The following is a 16,166-nucleotide window of genomic DNA, read 5'->3' as shown; positions in this document are numbered from 1 at the left end:
CATTCTAGTTGCTCAAAATGTTTGTTAGCATGTGATGATATCACTCTTTAATTTTAGCCATTCTGCTAGGTATATAATGGTATTTCAATGTTATTATCATTTACATTTCCCTTATGTTGAGCATCTTTCTGGTACTGAACTCAAGGGGTTTGCTGCTTGGGGTATTCTATTTAAGAACAAGATGTGGTTGTCCTTAGGTAGTTTTATTTACTTGCAGCAAGTAAAGAGAGAGAGATCCAAAGCTCTGTCTCCCAGAAGAAAATTTTAGCCATTGCTTATATACACTATTTGGTTAATTACATATTGATTTCTTCTTTGCCTTTGTCTAAACTTATCCTGGATTTGGTTAATTACTTATTGACTTCTTTGGAGTTGGCAAAACCTGTCAGGTTGGGTTGTGGTCAAGCTCATCTGGTTACAGTTGAATTTGTTGTGAAATACTGTGCTACATTTTAGCATTTAGCAAGAATAGCATTTAGTAAGAGCCACCCAGATCTTGAGACCCTTGTCCTGTCTAATATTTTATGTGATTATTCTGTGTCTTCACTTTGTGAATTACCTGTTCAAAACTTATGCCCATTTTTAAAATGATTTTTTAAATGATTGAACTGTAAGAGTTCTTTAAATATTCTGGAATATAAGTTCTTTGAAGATACATATATCAAGACCATTTTCCCAGTCTGTGCTTTTCTGATTCATTTAAAAAATATTATCTTTTGATGAACTGAAACTAGAAGTTTTGTTGAATTTTATTAATTCTTTAAAATTGTAAGTTCTTCATTACTCAGACTTTCTGCATGCCACATAGTTTACCATGTGCCAAGTATGTACTCTAAGTGGGTAGTATACAGAGTTAAGTGATATTTTTAGGTATCTCTGAATGGCAATTTTGTTGTTAAATTGTTGGAGAGCCATAATACAGAGCAGTGGTTCAAAATTTAATTGAGCATATTCATCACTCTTGAAATAGTTGCAAGTAAGATCACTGTGTTCCACTCCTTCAGAATGACTGTTTCATTTATTTTGCGGTGTGGACAGGTTTAGGAATCACTGACCTGGAAGTCCTTAATGCTTAGCCAAATTTAAGGCTTACCTCACGTACTATTTTCTCCAGCAGAAGGCAGGAAAATGTTAATGGAAATGACCTGTTGCATTTTAATTTATGCTTGCTGTTAACCACATACTGCAAGGAGAAATTACTGATCTTTGAAAGAACTAAAATGCATTTGGGGGAAAACAGTGGGAAACTTTGCTAAACCGATTCCGTTGTCCTGAGGCATAACAATAAAATATTTCAGAACAGGAATCCGTTGCATGATCTGCGTGTTTTCCTGCCGCTGGCTCTTGCTTTTCTGCTGCAAGAGAACATTGCAGCAAGTCTTCACAGGGGGGGTTTGCTGCGGTTGTCGTTTCTTTTAAAAAAGAAGCTGGTTCTCCTAATGGTTTTGCTAATGGACCCTCACTAGTCTGGCGATTAAACAGGAAACTTCTCATTGGGTATTTTCAAGACTGCCACGGGGAATCAGCTGCCAGTTTACTGCAAGGTTGGGAACTGCACGAGATTCCGGGATTGGCATCAAAATGCTAATTTAAAAGGTCGAGCGAGGCTGCGGCTCACGTTTTCCCTGCCTGCGCTCTGCTGAAAGAACAAAGACCCAGCCAGAGGAGACAGAGGCTCAATCTTCTCCCAAATCCGTTTTCCTGAGATCGTTCTGGAACCATGCCTGAAATGCCCGAGGTCATGGAACAGGTAAGAGCTGAATGGTTCAGGAACTGAAGCATTCTGGAGTTAAGAGTTTTTTTTTGTTTTGTTTGTAAAGTATCCCGGTGAACGCCTGCTAAAAGCTGCAATGAATGGGTGTCATTCATTTTTTAAAAGCATATAACTTTGGGACATGACCGAATAAACTAACTTTAATTATTGGCCCCGTCTGGAGAACTCAGCTAAATTTCATTAATTGACAAAAATAAAATGCAGAACAGCAGTTTCATTTGTCCGATTAAATGCGATGATGTAGGTGAAGGTTCTGTATAAATGAGGATTTTATCTACAGTAATCTCCAGCCTTTCTTTGTCTTGGCCAGAATCGAATCTGCTAACATAACTTTTAGCTCCAGGTTGCTCTCTTTACATTTATAGATTTATAGCGACAGCACGAACTTGGATAGTGCCTGTGTAATGATGGCGTTTTTAGTCACAGAGAAAGTTGCATCTTTGAAGAGAATGATTAAAAGCCACACACGCGCGCGCCCCTAAAACTAGACCACGTTTCCCCTGCAAGTATCTAACCAGATTCTCAAATACAGGCAGTAAATTCGTTTTGTTCCTCCCTCTAGACAAGGCTTTTCTGAGAATCAGAATGCTAATAGCATGTGGTTGTCCTGAAATCTTCACACTGAATACTTTTTTCCCCCCATAGATTAGATTGCATCACACGTTGCAACTAGAGACTTTTTAAAACTTTCCAGTTTTTAAAGAGAATTAAGAGGATCTGGAATCACCCCTCCCCCGCCCCGCAGACCCCATCCCCCTTTACTTTGTTGTCTGCAGATCTGGCAGGTTTGGGGCTGGGGCAGTGCTCTCTAAATAAAAGCTGAACAGTCTGGATCAAAACAAAATTCGAGAAGTGAGGGGCCTCGGGCCCTCTTCCACTACTGTTCCAAAGGCACTACGTTTACACCAGTAAGGAGTGAGTTCTTGTTGGGGGTTGGGTAGGAAAGTCACACAGGACTTTTGGAAAAAGGCTGCTTACTTAGGCACTAAAGGATTTCGAAAAGAAGGTCTTTGTAGAAAGATCCAAGCAGCGGGCACGTTTGTGAGCAACTTTTAGGTTTGGTACGAGACCACTCAGACTGTTCATGAAAACCTGGCGAATCCTGCGCGGCCTGTGCTGGTTTCTTCCTGAGTTTCACAAGGTTTTGAAGTGAAAATGACTTGATTTCTCGCTTTTAACTGGGAGCGAGGAGGAGAGGTTCAGTGGGGGGGAAAGAGGGGCGTATTTGTAATACTTGCAACAATTTTTCTTTATTTTAAGCATTATACTGGTGGTTCAGCATTACTCTCTCCCCTTGGTTCCTTCCTCGACTTTAGTCCTACTTTAGCATCCCAGAGAGACAACCATGGGTTCTTGAGGTGGTAATGATTCAGACGCCAACCCATTTTCTTGTCTCTTTCTGAATCTCAAAAAACACCAATGCTCTAGAAATATTTGTCTTTTGTGCTTTCTCCCTCTTGCCTCACCGCCCCCCCCCCATAACTTTAAAATGTTTTATCCCACTTTATATATTAGATGCCTCGTTGACTTTTCAAATTTTATTTTTCAGTTGCTGTTTCCATTCAATATTATTTGTATTAGTTTTAGGTTGATTCCTAATGCACTGGGCACAGTCTGAAAACTTGAAACTATAGGCTATCCAGTTCAGTCCTTTTCTTGTCAAGGAAAAAAAGGAGGGTAGTAAATAAAATATCCCCCCACCCCCCAAAAAACAACAAAACTTATATTCACTGCTTGAGGCCCAGGCCTTTGTTTTGTGTATCCCTTTAATAGCTGGCGCGTGGGCTGAGCGCTCCCCCAGCGCGCCCGCCCCCTTTCTGGGGTTTCGGCCAAGCGTGGCCAATCAACGGGCGCGGCCTTGGCGGCGGAAGCCGGAAGCGGTGAGCAGGGTAGCCTGGACCAAGGGGAGGCGGGCCAAAGGCTTCAGAGCTGCGGCTGGCACAGTCCTGGGCTGTAGGAATTGGCAGCCGCTGCAGCGGCGCCGCGACGACGGCCGGCATGGTGGGGCGGGAGAAGGAGCTCTCCATCCACTTTGTTCCCGGGCACTGCCAGCTGGTGGAGGTGAAGGAGTCCCGGGGTCTCGCGGGAACGGGTGCAGAGGAGAGGTCCTCCCGGCAGGCGCATCCTGCCGGAGCTCCGACTCCGAGTAGCTCGGCGCCACCTCCCGAGCCGGGAGATCGGGCGGCCTCCTCGAGTTTGTTTACCTCGGGGGCACACCCGTTGGCGTTTTTCCCTTCCAGCCTCCGGGCCGGAAATGAGCAGATCAGGTTTCACTTTTGCGTCGCCTCCTTTTCCTAAGACTGGAGAGGTTTTCAGAGCTGTCTTGGTTTTGATTCTCTTTCCTGATGTCTTTTGCATCCTTTGTTCCTATCCCTCGGTTTTACCTGTTTGTAGCTCGTGGGAAGAAGGGGTGAGGTGGCTTTTCAGGAGCAATAACGGTATTGGCGATGACAAGTTGAACTCTTAGTGTACACAAGACACTGTGTTATACATTGTAATCTTCGTAACTAGGGGGTGGTTTCTGCTCCATTTTACAGATGGGAAAATTGAGGCTTAGAGGGTATGTCCTTGGTCCAAGTTCATTAAGTGCGTTTAGAACCGGGATTCAAATGCAGGTCTGTTGGGGGCTTTGCACCACTATGGAGGTTGCATAAAGGAAGGCTTTTCTTTCATACTGCGTTTGGGACCGCCACCCCCACACCCCACCCACTCTTCTTTCTGTTCTGTCCCAGGCTCCCCAGCCTTCATCTACAGAGTATATCTTTGCTGGGGACGAGAAGACTGGTAATGCCCAGACCAATATATCTTATGGATATAAGAGGGGATATAGGAGATGGCAGTTTTCGACAATGCAAAATTTTAACGCCTCCAAAATGTAGCTTATTTGATGTTTTCACATTACTTTGGGATTTGGCGGGGCAGGGGTAAAGTTTAGATGGCTTAGCTCTAGCCGGTTTGCTCAGAGGTTAGAGCGTCGGCCTGTGGACCAGAGAGTCCCAGGTTCGGTTCCCGCTAAGGGCAGTACCTCGGTTGTAGTTAGTCCCCGGCCTGGTTGGGGTCGTGTGGGTGGCAGCCATTCGATGTGTCTCTCTCACTTCATGTTTCTTTCTCTCTTGTCCTTCCTCTTCCCCTCCCGCTCTGTTCTAAGATAAATGCAAAAAACGTCCTAGGGTGAGGATAAAAAAATACCAAAACATAGATGAGTTATTTTGTTCTTCTATACTACCCCAAATAGTGCTGAGGACGTTACCTATTGTTAGTTTACATTTATATGTATCCATGTGTTTGTGTGTATAAAACTGTTTGATATAATGTACCCATAAAGTAATAATGGAGAAAGTAGACTTTTCAGGCACACAAAATATTTTCAACTCTTGATTGTGGTTTCAATGAACTAGACAGCTTTTTTTTCCATTCTGAGTTCCTCAGGGTGTTAGGACATTCCTGTGTTTTGCAGAACTAGATTTATAGAGTTAAGCCCAGAGTAATTTTCAGAGGAATATTTATTTTCTTTTAAAAAGAAAACAAAATAGAATATTTTCAAAAGCTTTAGGTAGAGTTCTGTTTATGTACAGAAACTCAAAACTTAAAAATAGAAGAGTTATTTTTGATTGGCATCTTAATTTTAGAGTGACACGTATTTTATTTGCCAACCACCAAATAAACTTATAATCCAAATGCAAACATCTTGTTTGGGCCCCTATACTGGTGACAGAAGGTGCTCATCAAGTCTTTAGAAGACTATGTGAAAAGAGTAAAACTTTATTTAAGTAAATTCACTCTCTTCAGACCCCTTTGTGGTAAGGATGATATGGAAAATGTCAGAATTGTAGAACTATAAAGCTGGGGGAGACTTAGTCACTTTGTCCAAATGCATCATTTTACCAGTGAGGAATTAGATCAATAGAGATGGAGGAATTTCTCAATGGCACAGTTCTTGGCAGAGCAGATAAAATTTAATCATCATGAGACCAAATATAAGTTCAAAGGATTGAGACAAAACTCAGTATGTATTTGGAAGCAAGAAGACCCAAGTTCTAGTCTTAACCTTTTCCCTTTTATTATGGGCAGAACATCTCTAGATTTCAGGTGCCACACTTTAAAAATATATCTGCCCTGAAGAGCAAGGCAGTTTTTATGATCAAAAGGTATGATTATGATCAGAAGGTATAATGTAGATTTATGACATTTGATGGTTTTCAAATATAAGATTGTGCAGAATCATTTACATTTCAGAAAGGGCTTGCACTTCAGATCTCTGCTCTTTTTATAAAGAAAATTCTTGATCATTGACATCTGACCACATTATCCGAGTTTATAGAATATAAGGTTGTATTTTTTCCACCCATTTCCCATCTTTTTTAAAGTTAAGTCTATTATAGTCCCTGAAGAACCTTGCTGTGTTTGTAACGATACTGATTTTCATCAAGTTTAAGATGCTCTTGATTATAAGATCTGGGCTCTTATTTATTTAGTTTTTTAAACAATTTTTTCTTTATTGATTTTTAGAGAGAAATTGAGAGGGGGAGAGAGCGAGAGAAACATCAATGAGAGAGAATATCGATTAGCTGCCTCCTGCATGCCCCCCACTGGGATCCTGCCCACAGCCTGGGCATGTGCCCTGACCAGGAACCGAACCAGCGACCTCTTGGTGCATGGGTTGATGCTCAACTACTGAGCCACACCAGCCGGGCTGGGCTCTTATTTTAAGATGCACTAAAAAGCAAAAGAGACAACCAAACTATGACACATTGATAAGATGCATCTCTATTTTATTCATTTAACAGCAATGTTAAAATGAGGGGAAAGTGTGCTTCAGAGTGAATGAGATATGCAGAAATATTAACTTACTGTTTAGTAAACTTTATGGGTTGCATAATGCTTGCTCTTAAGACTTTTTCTATTTTCCTTTTTAAGAGGGAAAGATGTAGCTTCTAGAGAGATAGATGGTAATTTTTTGGCTTGTTTGAAAAAAAGAAATTTATCTTTAGGAAAGCCTTGGACTTTCCTGGAGTTTAGGGTTCAGTTCTCAAAGTGCTGTTCTCAAATCACCATCACACCACCTTGGAATGTGTAAGAAATGCAAGTTTTCAGGCCTTACCCCAGATCTACTGGGTCTGAAAGCCTTCCAGATGCTGATCCATACACTGAAGCCTGAAGGCCACTAATCTGAGAACTATATCTGTCCCTTTGCTTTCTTAGAGTGAAGTAAGACACTGAGAGAAAACAAGTCATAGGTCTTTTATAGTATTTTCCCAGAAATATTTATAGGACTTACTCTGTGTAAATTGTTTTCTGATTGTCTCTCTACTAGCCTTGGCATGTTTTCTTTGTAATTCCATCTTTGTAGAGCTATTTTCTTGCCAAAATGCAGAGAAAGTGTTTTGCTGGCCAAAAACCTTGTTTATGTAGATCAGTTGGTCATGAGCCAAGTTTTGCAACAGAAAGCCTTGATGAACTTTCCTTCCACTTTCAAAAAGTCTTGTCATTGGTTGGACTAAAGAAAAAGTATCTTTAGGAATTACCTTTATACTTCCCCTATCAGCCCTTTCATTACAGATTTTTCCTATGATGGAAATACCTGATTTTGGTGGTCCCCACCCCCCTTTTTTAAATGCGTAGTCCACTAAGTTACTCAGCTAACTAAAGGCTAAGGAAAAGTCTTTGGTTATTTGCATTTTTAAAGTTTTGACAGCTCAGAGTTAGGTGACTATAACAACACTTTGAAATGAAAAGTCTTCAAGATGATCAAATTTAATACAGCTTTTTTTGTTCCTTAATAGTAAATGTTTACTTCATTTAAGATTTTGGGAGGAAATTTGGTGTTACCCGTTTTGGTATTATTTCCTACATAGTAGTAGTAGTAAGGTTGTTTTTTTTTTTCCTTTTTCACAATCTTAACACATATCAGTTTAGAGTATTTTAGTTTTTTCTTCTTCTATGTCTGTTTTTATTAGTTTAACTGGTCTATGTAGGTAAGTTTAGAGTTTTAAAAATCAGGTCATAAAATAAGTAAGCATAACCCTAATTGTGGATTTTATAAACTGAAGAACATAATTAAAGTTGCTGTTTTATACTCATCTGGACATCATTGATCATACAATTAAGATTTTTTTTATTAACATAGGAAACCACAATCTGTTTGACCAGATAATTCCATGCAGTATCATCTTAGGGGTTTTGTTTTGGTGCCCTTCGGTGAGATTATTAAAACTTTTTCTTAAGTAATGTAGTTATCGATACAATTTGACTGATCTTCGTCCTAACTTAAGAATTGGCTTGTAGATATGGGACATGAGGCAAACTACTTAGACTTGAAGTATTTAGTGAATGATGATGTTGACTAATTTTGGTGAGAGAATATATGCAAAGTAAGTAACCCTTTTTCTTCCCCCTTTTAGGAGGAAGTTAATGTCCCCAGTAGGCGGGTTCTGATTACTGGTGCCACTGGGCTTCTTGGCAGAGCTGTGCATAAAGAGTTTCAGAAGAATAACTGGCATGCTGTTGGCTGTGGTTTCAGAAGAGCAAGACCAAAATTTGAACATGTGAATCTCTTGGATTCTAACGCAGTTCATCGCATCATTTATGATTTTGAGGTATGGTTTAGTTTATTTTAGCCGCTGTAAACTGTCCATATTAAGAATCACCTAGGCGATACGGGAAATCTTCTTGCCTTAAGGGAAGTCACTATACTTCGGCTTTGACCTATTAAGCAACAATATAGAGTATACTTTTTTTTTTAAAGCATGGCAGAGTATTTGCCATCCTTGAAATGATTAGGTTCAGACACAGGTTGACAAAGGACAGAGTATAGAGCATTTCATAAAAAGCTTATGTTTCTGAGTGCCCTTCTACATACCATTTTCTGTGCAACTTACGACACTGCGAAATGGACAGTGTTTTCATTTCAGAGAAGACAGGCTCGGAGGGGTTACATAGCTTGTTGGCCGTGATCACAGTAAAAGTTACAGAAAAATTTAGGCTCTGTCCCCCTCTAATCAAATTGGGAGTTTAAGTTTTTTCCTAAAAATATGGTCCAGGTAACACCTGCATCAGAATCTTTTGGGAAACTTGTACTTAGGCCTCTCTGTCAGAGAGTTTAATTCAGTAAGTCACTTGTGGGACCCAGGGTTCCACATTCTCAGATGCACCCCAGATTGTGCACATTCAAGTTTGAAAACAACTCAGACCGAGCTTCCTCAGCAGTTGTTGAGAAGGAGGAAGTTTTGCTATGTGGATAGGCTAGTCCTGCCTGTCAGAGGTCTTCCCAGATCTCGGCTCCGTGCCAAGGACCCTCTGCATTCCCCTTTTGACGTCTGTCACGTGTTATTGAAAGTCTCTTTACATGTCTGTGTTTTCCACTAGATGATGAAGTCTTGCTCGCACACTGCTTAGCATATAGGTAGTGTACTAAATGCTCAACTGGGAATGTAATTTTTATAGATAGTTGATTTTCTTTCAATGAATGGTCTAAGAGATTTGAATTTATGAATTTGATTTGGAATTGATATTCCTCTCCCTTTAACATTGACTTACTAATATTTAGGTCATATTAATCACACTGTGATGGCTCTTTTCTTCCATCTGAATTAGGGGATGAAGCTTATGATTTAGGAATACAGTTGTTAACACAGATGTTTGTCTGATTTTTGCCTAGGACTTACTAAATTGCTCTTTCCTTTTCAGAGCTACATACATTTATTTATTTACTTATTTATTTATTTTTATTTTTGTGTAAATCCTCACCCAAGTATAGTTTTCTATTTATCTTCAGATAGAGGGGGCGGGAGGGGGAGGGAGGGAGGAGGGGGGGGCAGGCATTGATGTGAGAGAGGCACGTCGATTGGTTGCTTCCCGCATGACCCTGACCAGGGCTGGGGACCGAACCACAACCGAGGTATGTGCCCTTGACTAGAATCGAACCCGAGACTGTTCGGTCTGTGGGCCGATGCTCTGACCACTGAGAAAAACTGGCCAGGGCGGGTTTTTTTTATTTTTTTACTCCTCACCTAAAGATATGTTTTTCATTGATTCCAGAGAGAGAAAGGGAGGAGAGGGTGAGAAAGCAAGAAAAAGAGAGAAACATGAATCAGTTGCATCCTGGCCAGGGTTCAAACCCACAACCAGTATATGTGCCCTGACCAGGAATCGAACCCATGACCCTTTTGGTGCACATGGGGTGAACTTTGTAACCAAATGAGCCACAGCAGCCAGGGTGCCGATGTATATTTTTAAGGAATTTTGAACCTTGAAAAAAGGAAGTGTGACAAAATGCAGTGATTCTTTAGCTGAAGGAATGTCGACTTAACATTTTTTTATGAATTAAATTACCCTTGGAAGGCTGTAGCTCCTCTGTTTTATTCCTTTTTGTGTTAAAAATCAATGTTTAACTTCCAGCCCCATGTCATAGTACATTGTGCCGCAGAGAGAAGGCCCGATGTTGTAGAAAATCAGCCAGATGCTGCTGTTCAACTTAATGTGGATGCTTCTGGGAATTTAGCAAAGGAAGCAGGTAATGGCGACTTCATAAAATCTTTGTAAAATATTAAATCTATAAATATTAGATTGCTGAGTTTGTAAAGATTAAAGTTTTGTAGATTGCTAATGAGATTTGTGTTTATATATAATGTATATAAAAATATATATAGCATACATATATATATACCATTATACATTTCAGTAAAGAGTAATGTCATATGTTAATTTAATAGATTGTTTCCTGTGTTTTTTTTTGTAGCTGCAATTGGAGCATTTCTAATCTATATTAGCTCAGATTATGTATTTGATGGAACAAATCCTCCTTACAGCGAGGAAGACATACCAAGTCCGCTGAATCTGTATGGCAAAACGAAATTAGAAGGAGAAAAGGCTGTGCTGGAGAACAATTTAGGTAAGACACAGCAAGCTCGAGGCCCGGATTTGATGCGGGATTCCTTATTATTTGTGGTGTATGTGTTTGCGTGTGAGAGAGAGATTTACAGATTAGAGAACAAATCACTGCGGGGAAATGAGAGGATGTGGTTTATTAACAAAGTAAAATAAGCCCTGGCCAGTTTGGCTCAGTGGTAGAGCGTCGGCCTGCAGTCCAGAGAGACCCGGGTTCGGTTCCCGCTAAGGGCATGTACCTCGGTTGCAGTCTGTCCCCGGCTGCGGTTGTGGTTTAGTCTCCGGCCCTGGTTGGGGTCCCGCAGGAGGCAACCAATCGAAGTGTCTCTCACATAGACAGTAGACAGTTCTCTGTCTGTCTCTCTCTCACCCACAGCCCCCTCCCTCCCTCCCACTATATCTGAAAATAAATGGGAAAATATCCTTGAGTGAGGATTAAAAAAGAAAAATAAGAATTTTAGAAATCTTGAAGAATTTGTGAATTATTCCAGATTTTTTTCTAGCATCAGCGAATACATAAATATTGTTGAATATAGAAAACAAATCATATAGTACAAAGTTTTGTAATTTGATTTGAAAATAATGGGTCAGAATCATTTCTCTTATATTGAGGTCTTCTGTTATTTGTGAGGTTTTCTTTTCTCTGTGTGTTTGTGTATACATATATGCACATATATGTGCCGCTTATAAAAGGTATATAGCCTCCCAGAAAAACAGTTTTTTTACATTGGACATTGTAAAGAGCGAAAGTTCTCTTCCATTGCTACCTCAGAGAGAAACACCTGATGTGGGTATGTCTGGGTTCTCTTTTTGTGAATTTTAACTTGTTCGCATGTTGTTTTGTAATCTGTCCCCCTGCATACTTGCATTTCAGGACAGATGGAGCCGTCACTTGGCTCTCTTTCTGTCCGTGGCCGTGTGGTCCTTGATTTAATGACCCCTGCACAAACTTCTGCCTTAGACTGGGTTGTGTTTTTGAGAAGCATCCTCTAGTATAGATACCGTCTTCCTAGACATTTTTTATTTTCCTTTTTTGTATTGGAAATTATCCTGCAGAATTCATCCTTGAATTACATATCTATATATGGTTGTCCAATAAGTTAATTTAATTAAACTGTTTGATTTTCAGTTAAAGAGTCAATTATCTAGTCTGTTGTAATCCCTGATTAGGGACCAAAATAAAATCTAAACACCTCATGATTCTTTTCTTTTTTATTGTTGAAAGTATTCCAGATGTCTCCCATTCCCCTGCTGACCCTCTCCTCCCCGTCCCGCCCTCCTCCTGCTTTTCCCAGCCTACCTCCTGATTCTGTAATCCGTGGCTGCAAGAATCATGTGGTCAGTACTCACATACCCTTCACATAGATTCACCAGTTGTTCATGTCTTGCCACATGTTTTTTACATGTAATTTTTTTCTGTGGTTATTAATAATTAGTTGAATTTTACTCCAACATACTTTGCTGTATGTCTTCTAACAAGGATGTTCTTGTTGTTGTTTTTTTTGGGTACATACCCCTAGTGGGAACCGAACCCGGGACTCTCTGGTCCACAGGCCAACGCTCGAACCGCTGAGCCAAACTGGCCAGGGCACAAGGATGTTCTTTACATAATTACAATGCAGTTATCTCACTCAGGAAATGAACCATTACTACAATATAAGACACAGTCTATATAGGAATTTCCCAAACTGTCCCAGTAATGTCCTTTATTGCATTCATTTTTTAATCTAGGATCCAGTCATGGATCTCACATTGCATTTAGTTGTCATGATCAGTTTTATTTTTAACAATTATAATAATGAAGAAATTATGTGTAAAAATAACCCAAATGAGAGAACATTTAAAAACATTCAGAATCACATTTGTTAAATGGCATCATTACAGGTGAGCTGTCATTTTGTTCTATTGCAGATTTCCTACCATATTGTTTAAATCCATATACTTTCATCTTACGTCAAGACTTAAGAACCAGTCAGCTTTAAAGTAATACCTGCGCTCTGGCCGCTTTGGCTCAGCGGTTAGAACGTCGGCCCATGGACCAGAGAGTCCTGGGTTCGGTTCCCACTAGGGGCGTGTACCTCTGTTGCTGTTTGTCCCCGACCCCGATTGGGGTCGTGTGCGTGGCGACTGCTTGATGTGTCTCTCTCCCGTTTATGTTTCTCTCCCTCCCTCTCTCCCTCCTGCTCTGTCTGAAAAAAAATACAAAAATGTCCTCAGGTGAGGATAAAAAATAATAATAATAATTAAGTAATAACTGCCTTTCTTCCTCTCTAGGAGCTGCTGTTTTGAGGATTCCTGTTCTGTATGGCGAAGTTGAAAAGCTAGAGGAGAGCGCCGTGACGGTAATGTTTGATAAGGTGCAGTTCAGCAACAAGTCGGCCAACATGGACCACTGGCAGCAGAGGTTCCCCACGCACGTCAGCGACGTCGCCACCGTGTGTCGCCAGTTAGCAGAGAAGAGAATGCTGGTGAGACTCTTGGAAGGGAGATTTTCTTTCATCCCAGTAAAGGTCCTGTTAATGAGTTCAAGTTAAAGTGCTTTACTTTTATTTATTTTATTATTTTCAATTACAGTTTATATTCACTACTATTTTATATTAGTTTCTGGGGTATAGCATAGTGGTTAGACAATCATATACTTTATATTTCTAGTACCCAGCTAGCACCATACATAGTTATTACAGTGTTATTGATTGTATTTCCTATTGTACTTTATAACGTGCTTTTTTAAAACTGTAAGGAAACCCAGTAGAAGTAGTATATTTCCCAAATACCTGAGCCCAGCTGTCATTCTTTATTGTAAGATGACTGAAAACTTGTATTTGTTCTTTGGGTAACAAAGTACTTTCCTAATGTCTTTTAAGAAAGTATTTTGTTTAAGATCTATGTAATGTCAAGAAGAATATACATAGGAATTTATAATTCCAGCCACGTTAGAAGTAATTTGTAATTTGTAATTTTTTTAGGTATATGAATAGGAGTTTAATTTTAAACATTTGAAAATATTGGCACTAAATAGAATATTCATAAAAAGAAAGGTTAGAGACAAACTGATTAATTTTAGAATATTACTAATAGTATGACTGTACTTTTTTAACACATAAAAAATTATGTGAAAATATTTAGGGATGTTATGACTAATTAGCTCATCTTGAAAAATGGTTCTATTAGGTTTTATTTTTAGCTTCTTAGGATAATTGGAAATATTCGTTAAATTGGGCTGTGTTTCCATAAAAATCTGTCAACGTTTTTAGGATTCCCACTAAATAAAAGAGAATCATTTATATTTTTATTTTAAAAAATTCTCAAGGCTAAATTCTAGAAACTGCTTTTCCTGTTAGCTGGGAATACTTACAGGTGTGATGGTAGATACCTTGTGGAGAGCATTCGAGAAAGGAAAGAGGGATTTTTTTTATTCCTGGGCCTTTTGATGACCTTTCTTGTCAAACCTACCATTCCTCTCAGCTCAAAAACTGAAATTATTGTGAATTTTCGTGTTCTTGTCAGGATCCGTCAATTCGGGGCACGTTTCACTGGTCTGGCAACGAACAGATGACGAAGTACGAGATGGCGTGTGCGATCGCAGACGCCTTCAGCCTCCCCAGCAGCCACTTGCGGCCGGTGAGTACATGGCATTTACAACCTCGCTTTTCCGAGTTCCAGGACCACCCCTGTAGTGTGTACCGCTGGTGACATTTCCTGTTGCTTTGGAAGTATTGATAACTTCATTTTCTGGTATTAATCACAGTGACCTTCGCCTGTATGTTGGCAGTTTATATCTTTACTTTTCTCTAAATTATTACGTATAAAGGAAGCCCATGAGTATTGGTGATGTTTATAGAGAAAGTATTGCCTCGATGGTGGCAGCCCTTTTTATTTGTTAATTTTATTTCATTTTATTTTTTGCATTTATCTTCAGATAGAGCGGGAGGGAGAGGGAGGGAGGAAGAGAGAGAGAAACATGAATGTGAGAGAGACACATCGACTGGCTGCCACCCACACGACCCCGACCAGGGCCGGGGATGAACCGCAACTGAGGTACGTGCCCTTAATGGGAACCGAACCCAGGGCTCTGGTCCACGGGCTGATGCTCTTAGCTGCCAAGCCAAACTGGCCAGGGTGTACAGCCTTTTTAAAAAAAAATTTTTGCCAGGGATCAAATCCAATTTCTTGCACTGAAGGCTAAGTGAAGTAGAGAATATAAAACCTCAATATGTGGCCATTTATGTATTTTTGATGTTTTGTTTTATTTTTCTTTAAAGATAACTGACAGTCCTGTCTTAGGAGCCCAACGTCCAAGAAATGCTCAGCTTGACTGCTCCAAATTGGAGACCCTGGGCATTGGCCAGCGAACACCATTTCGAATTGGAATCAAAGAGTCACTCTGGCCCTTCCTCATTGATAAGAGATGGAGACAAACGGTCTTTCACTAGTGTATGTGTTGTCTTTTTTTAAAAATGATAGAGTACGTGGCACTTTTTAAAGGAAATAGTTTTGTATGAGTGCTCTTTAATTGTGACTTATGATCTTTCAGGTAAACGAAGCTTTTGCACTAGTGGAATCGTGTAAAGAAATGAAGGTCAATCACGCCTTGCTTGACATAGTGGTGTTTCTTTCTATCATTTTGTTTGTCCTGGCTTCAGTTGCTGTTGGAGTATAGTAGATTATGGTTCTTCAATATTTGTGAGCCAGGATGAAACAGACCTGCTGTAGATTTCTTTGGGAGGCGGGGAGATGAAATGCATTGTTCATTCCTCTGACCTCTACATTTTCAGGACTATTGCAACTGTTGACTCTTTTCTCTTTTAACGTGTTAAATAGTATGAAAATCATTGGCGTTCATTATTTGCTTTGCTTAAGCCCAGATCAAAATGTTTGAAGAAAGAAACTTTATTTTTGCAACTTAAGTACAGTTTTTATGCTTGAGATACTTCCTCATGTTATGTATATTGGAACTCCTGCAGCCCGAGGCCGCCTGCTTCTGTAGCAGTGTTCGGTGAACACTCCAGAGAGTATGTGTGTATGTGTCTGTATTTTTAAAATATATATAACACTGTCCTTTTCACTCCATGTCCCTAAGTGATATTTCACATGTGTGGTTATACTAATAATAATGGGCCTTGTAAGTCTTTTGACCATTCATGAATAATAAATATGTACTGCTGGCATGGTAATGCTTAGTGTTCGTGTGTTTACTTCTCTGTAAGTGTAAGGACCAACCATATAAACTGATTGTTATTTTGTTGCTTTAATTTTTAAAAATGACATTCTTATGTAACATCTAGTGCATGCAAGAGAATATAGTTAATATATATTGAAATACAAAATACGATAAAGAAAATGAACATGGTGAGCCCCCTTTCTGAGATCTAGAATGTTGCAGATACTGGATCTACTGTCAGCTGGCTGTTATTAAGTAAATTAGCTATGTAGCCTTGTTATATGTTTAACACAGAGTGTTCCTTCTGAGATTGTAGAGCATCTGAATGGATTGTCTATGCCAAGT

At 39.7% G+C, this 16,166-nt stretch overlaps 1 protein-coding gene across 3 annotated transcripts; it reads left to right on the top strand.

The window, feature by feature from the left end:
• The first annotated feature begins 1,523 nt into the window (after nucleotides 1-1,523).
• On the top strand, nucleotides 1,524-15,826 carry MAT2B (methionine adenosyltransferase 2B). Of its 3 annotated transcripts, XM_036241441.1 has the most exons (8): nucleotides 3,675-3,835; nucleotides 8,176-8,370; nucleotides 10,172-10,286; nucleotides 10,512-10,664; nucleotides 12,935-13,128; nucleotides 14,168-14,281; nucleotides 14,923-15,094; nucleotides 15,195-15,826. In XM_036241441.1, the coding sequence occupies exons 1-7, from the start codon at nucleotides 3,773-3,775 to the stop codon at nucleotides 15,091-15,093; spliced, it is 1,005 nt and encodes a 334-aa protein (XP_036097334.1). In that variant the 5' UTR covers nucleotides 3,675-3,772; the 3' UTR covers nucleotide 15,094; nucleotides 15,195-15,826. The 3 variants fall into 3 exon arrangements, with proteins under 3 accessions (XP_036097335.1, XP_036097334.1, XP_036097333.1); XM_036241442.1 differs by lacking the exon at nucleotides 3,675-3,835 and adding an exon at nucleotides 1,524-1,750 and having other exon boundaries at nucleotides 14,923-15,826; XM_036241440.1 differs by having other exon boundaries at nucleotides 14,923-15,826.
• Nucleotides 15,827-16,166: the final 340 nt, after the last annotated feature.

The sequence above is a fragment of the Molossus molossus genome, unplaced genomic scaffold (genome assembly GCF_014108415.1).
Source record: "Molossus molossus isolate mMolMol1 unplaced genomic scaffold, mMolMol1.p scaffold_m16_p_4, whole genome shotgun sequence".
NCBI classification, from domain to species: domain Eukaryota; kingdom Metazoa; phylum Chordata; class Mammalia; order Chiroptera; family Molossidae; genus Molossus; species Molossus molossus.
The sequence above is the reverse complement of the archived record's forward strand: the minus strand, read 5'-3'. Positions and strand labels throughout refer to the sequence as shown.

Excerpts from the sequence above, each read along its gene's own strand:
- MAT2B (XM_036241441.1), top strand. The coding sequence starts at position 3,773 with ATGGTGGGGCGGGAGAAGGAGCTCTCCATCCACTTTGTTCCCGGGCAC. Across the intron at positions 3,836-8,175 it reads GGCACTGCCAGCTGGTGGAG|GAGGAAGTTAATGTCCCCAG; the intron begins GTGAAGGAGTCC and ends TCCCCCTTTTAG. Across the intron at positions 10,287-10,511 it reads GAATTTAGCAAAGGAAGCAG|CTGCAATTGGAGCATTTCTA; the intron begins GTAATGGCGACT and ends TTTTTTTTGTAG.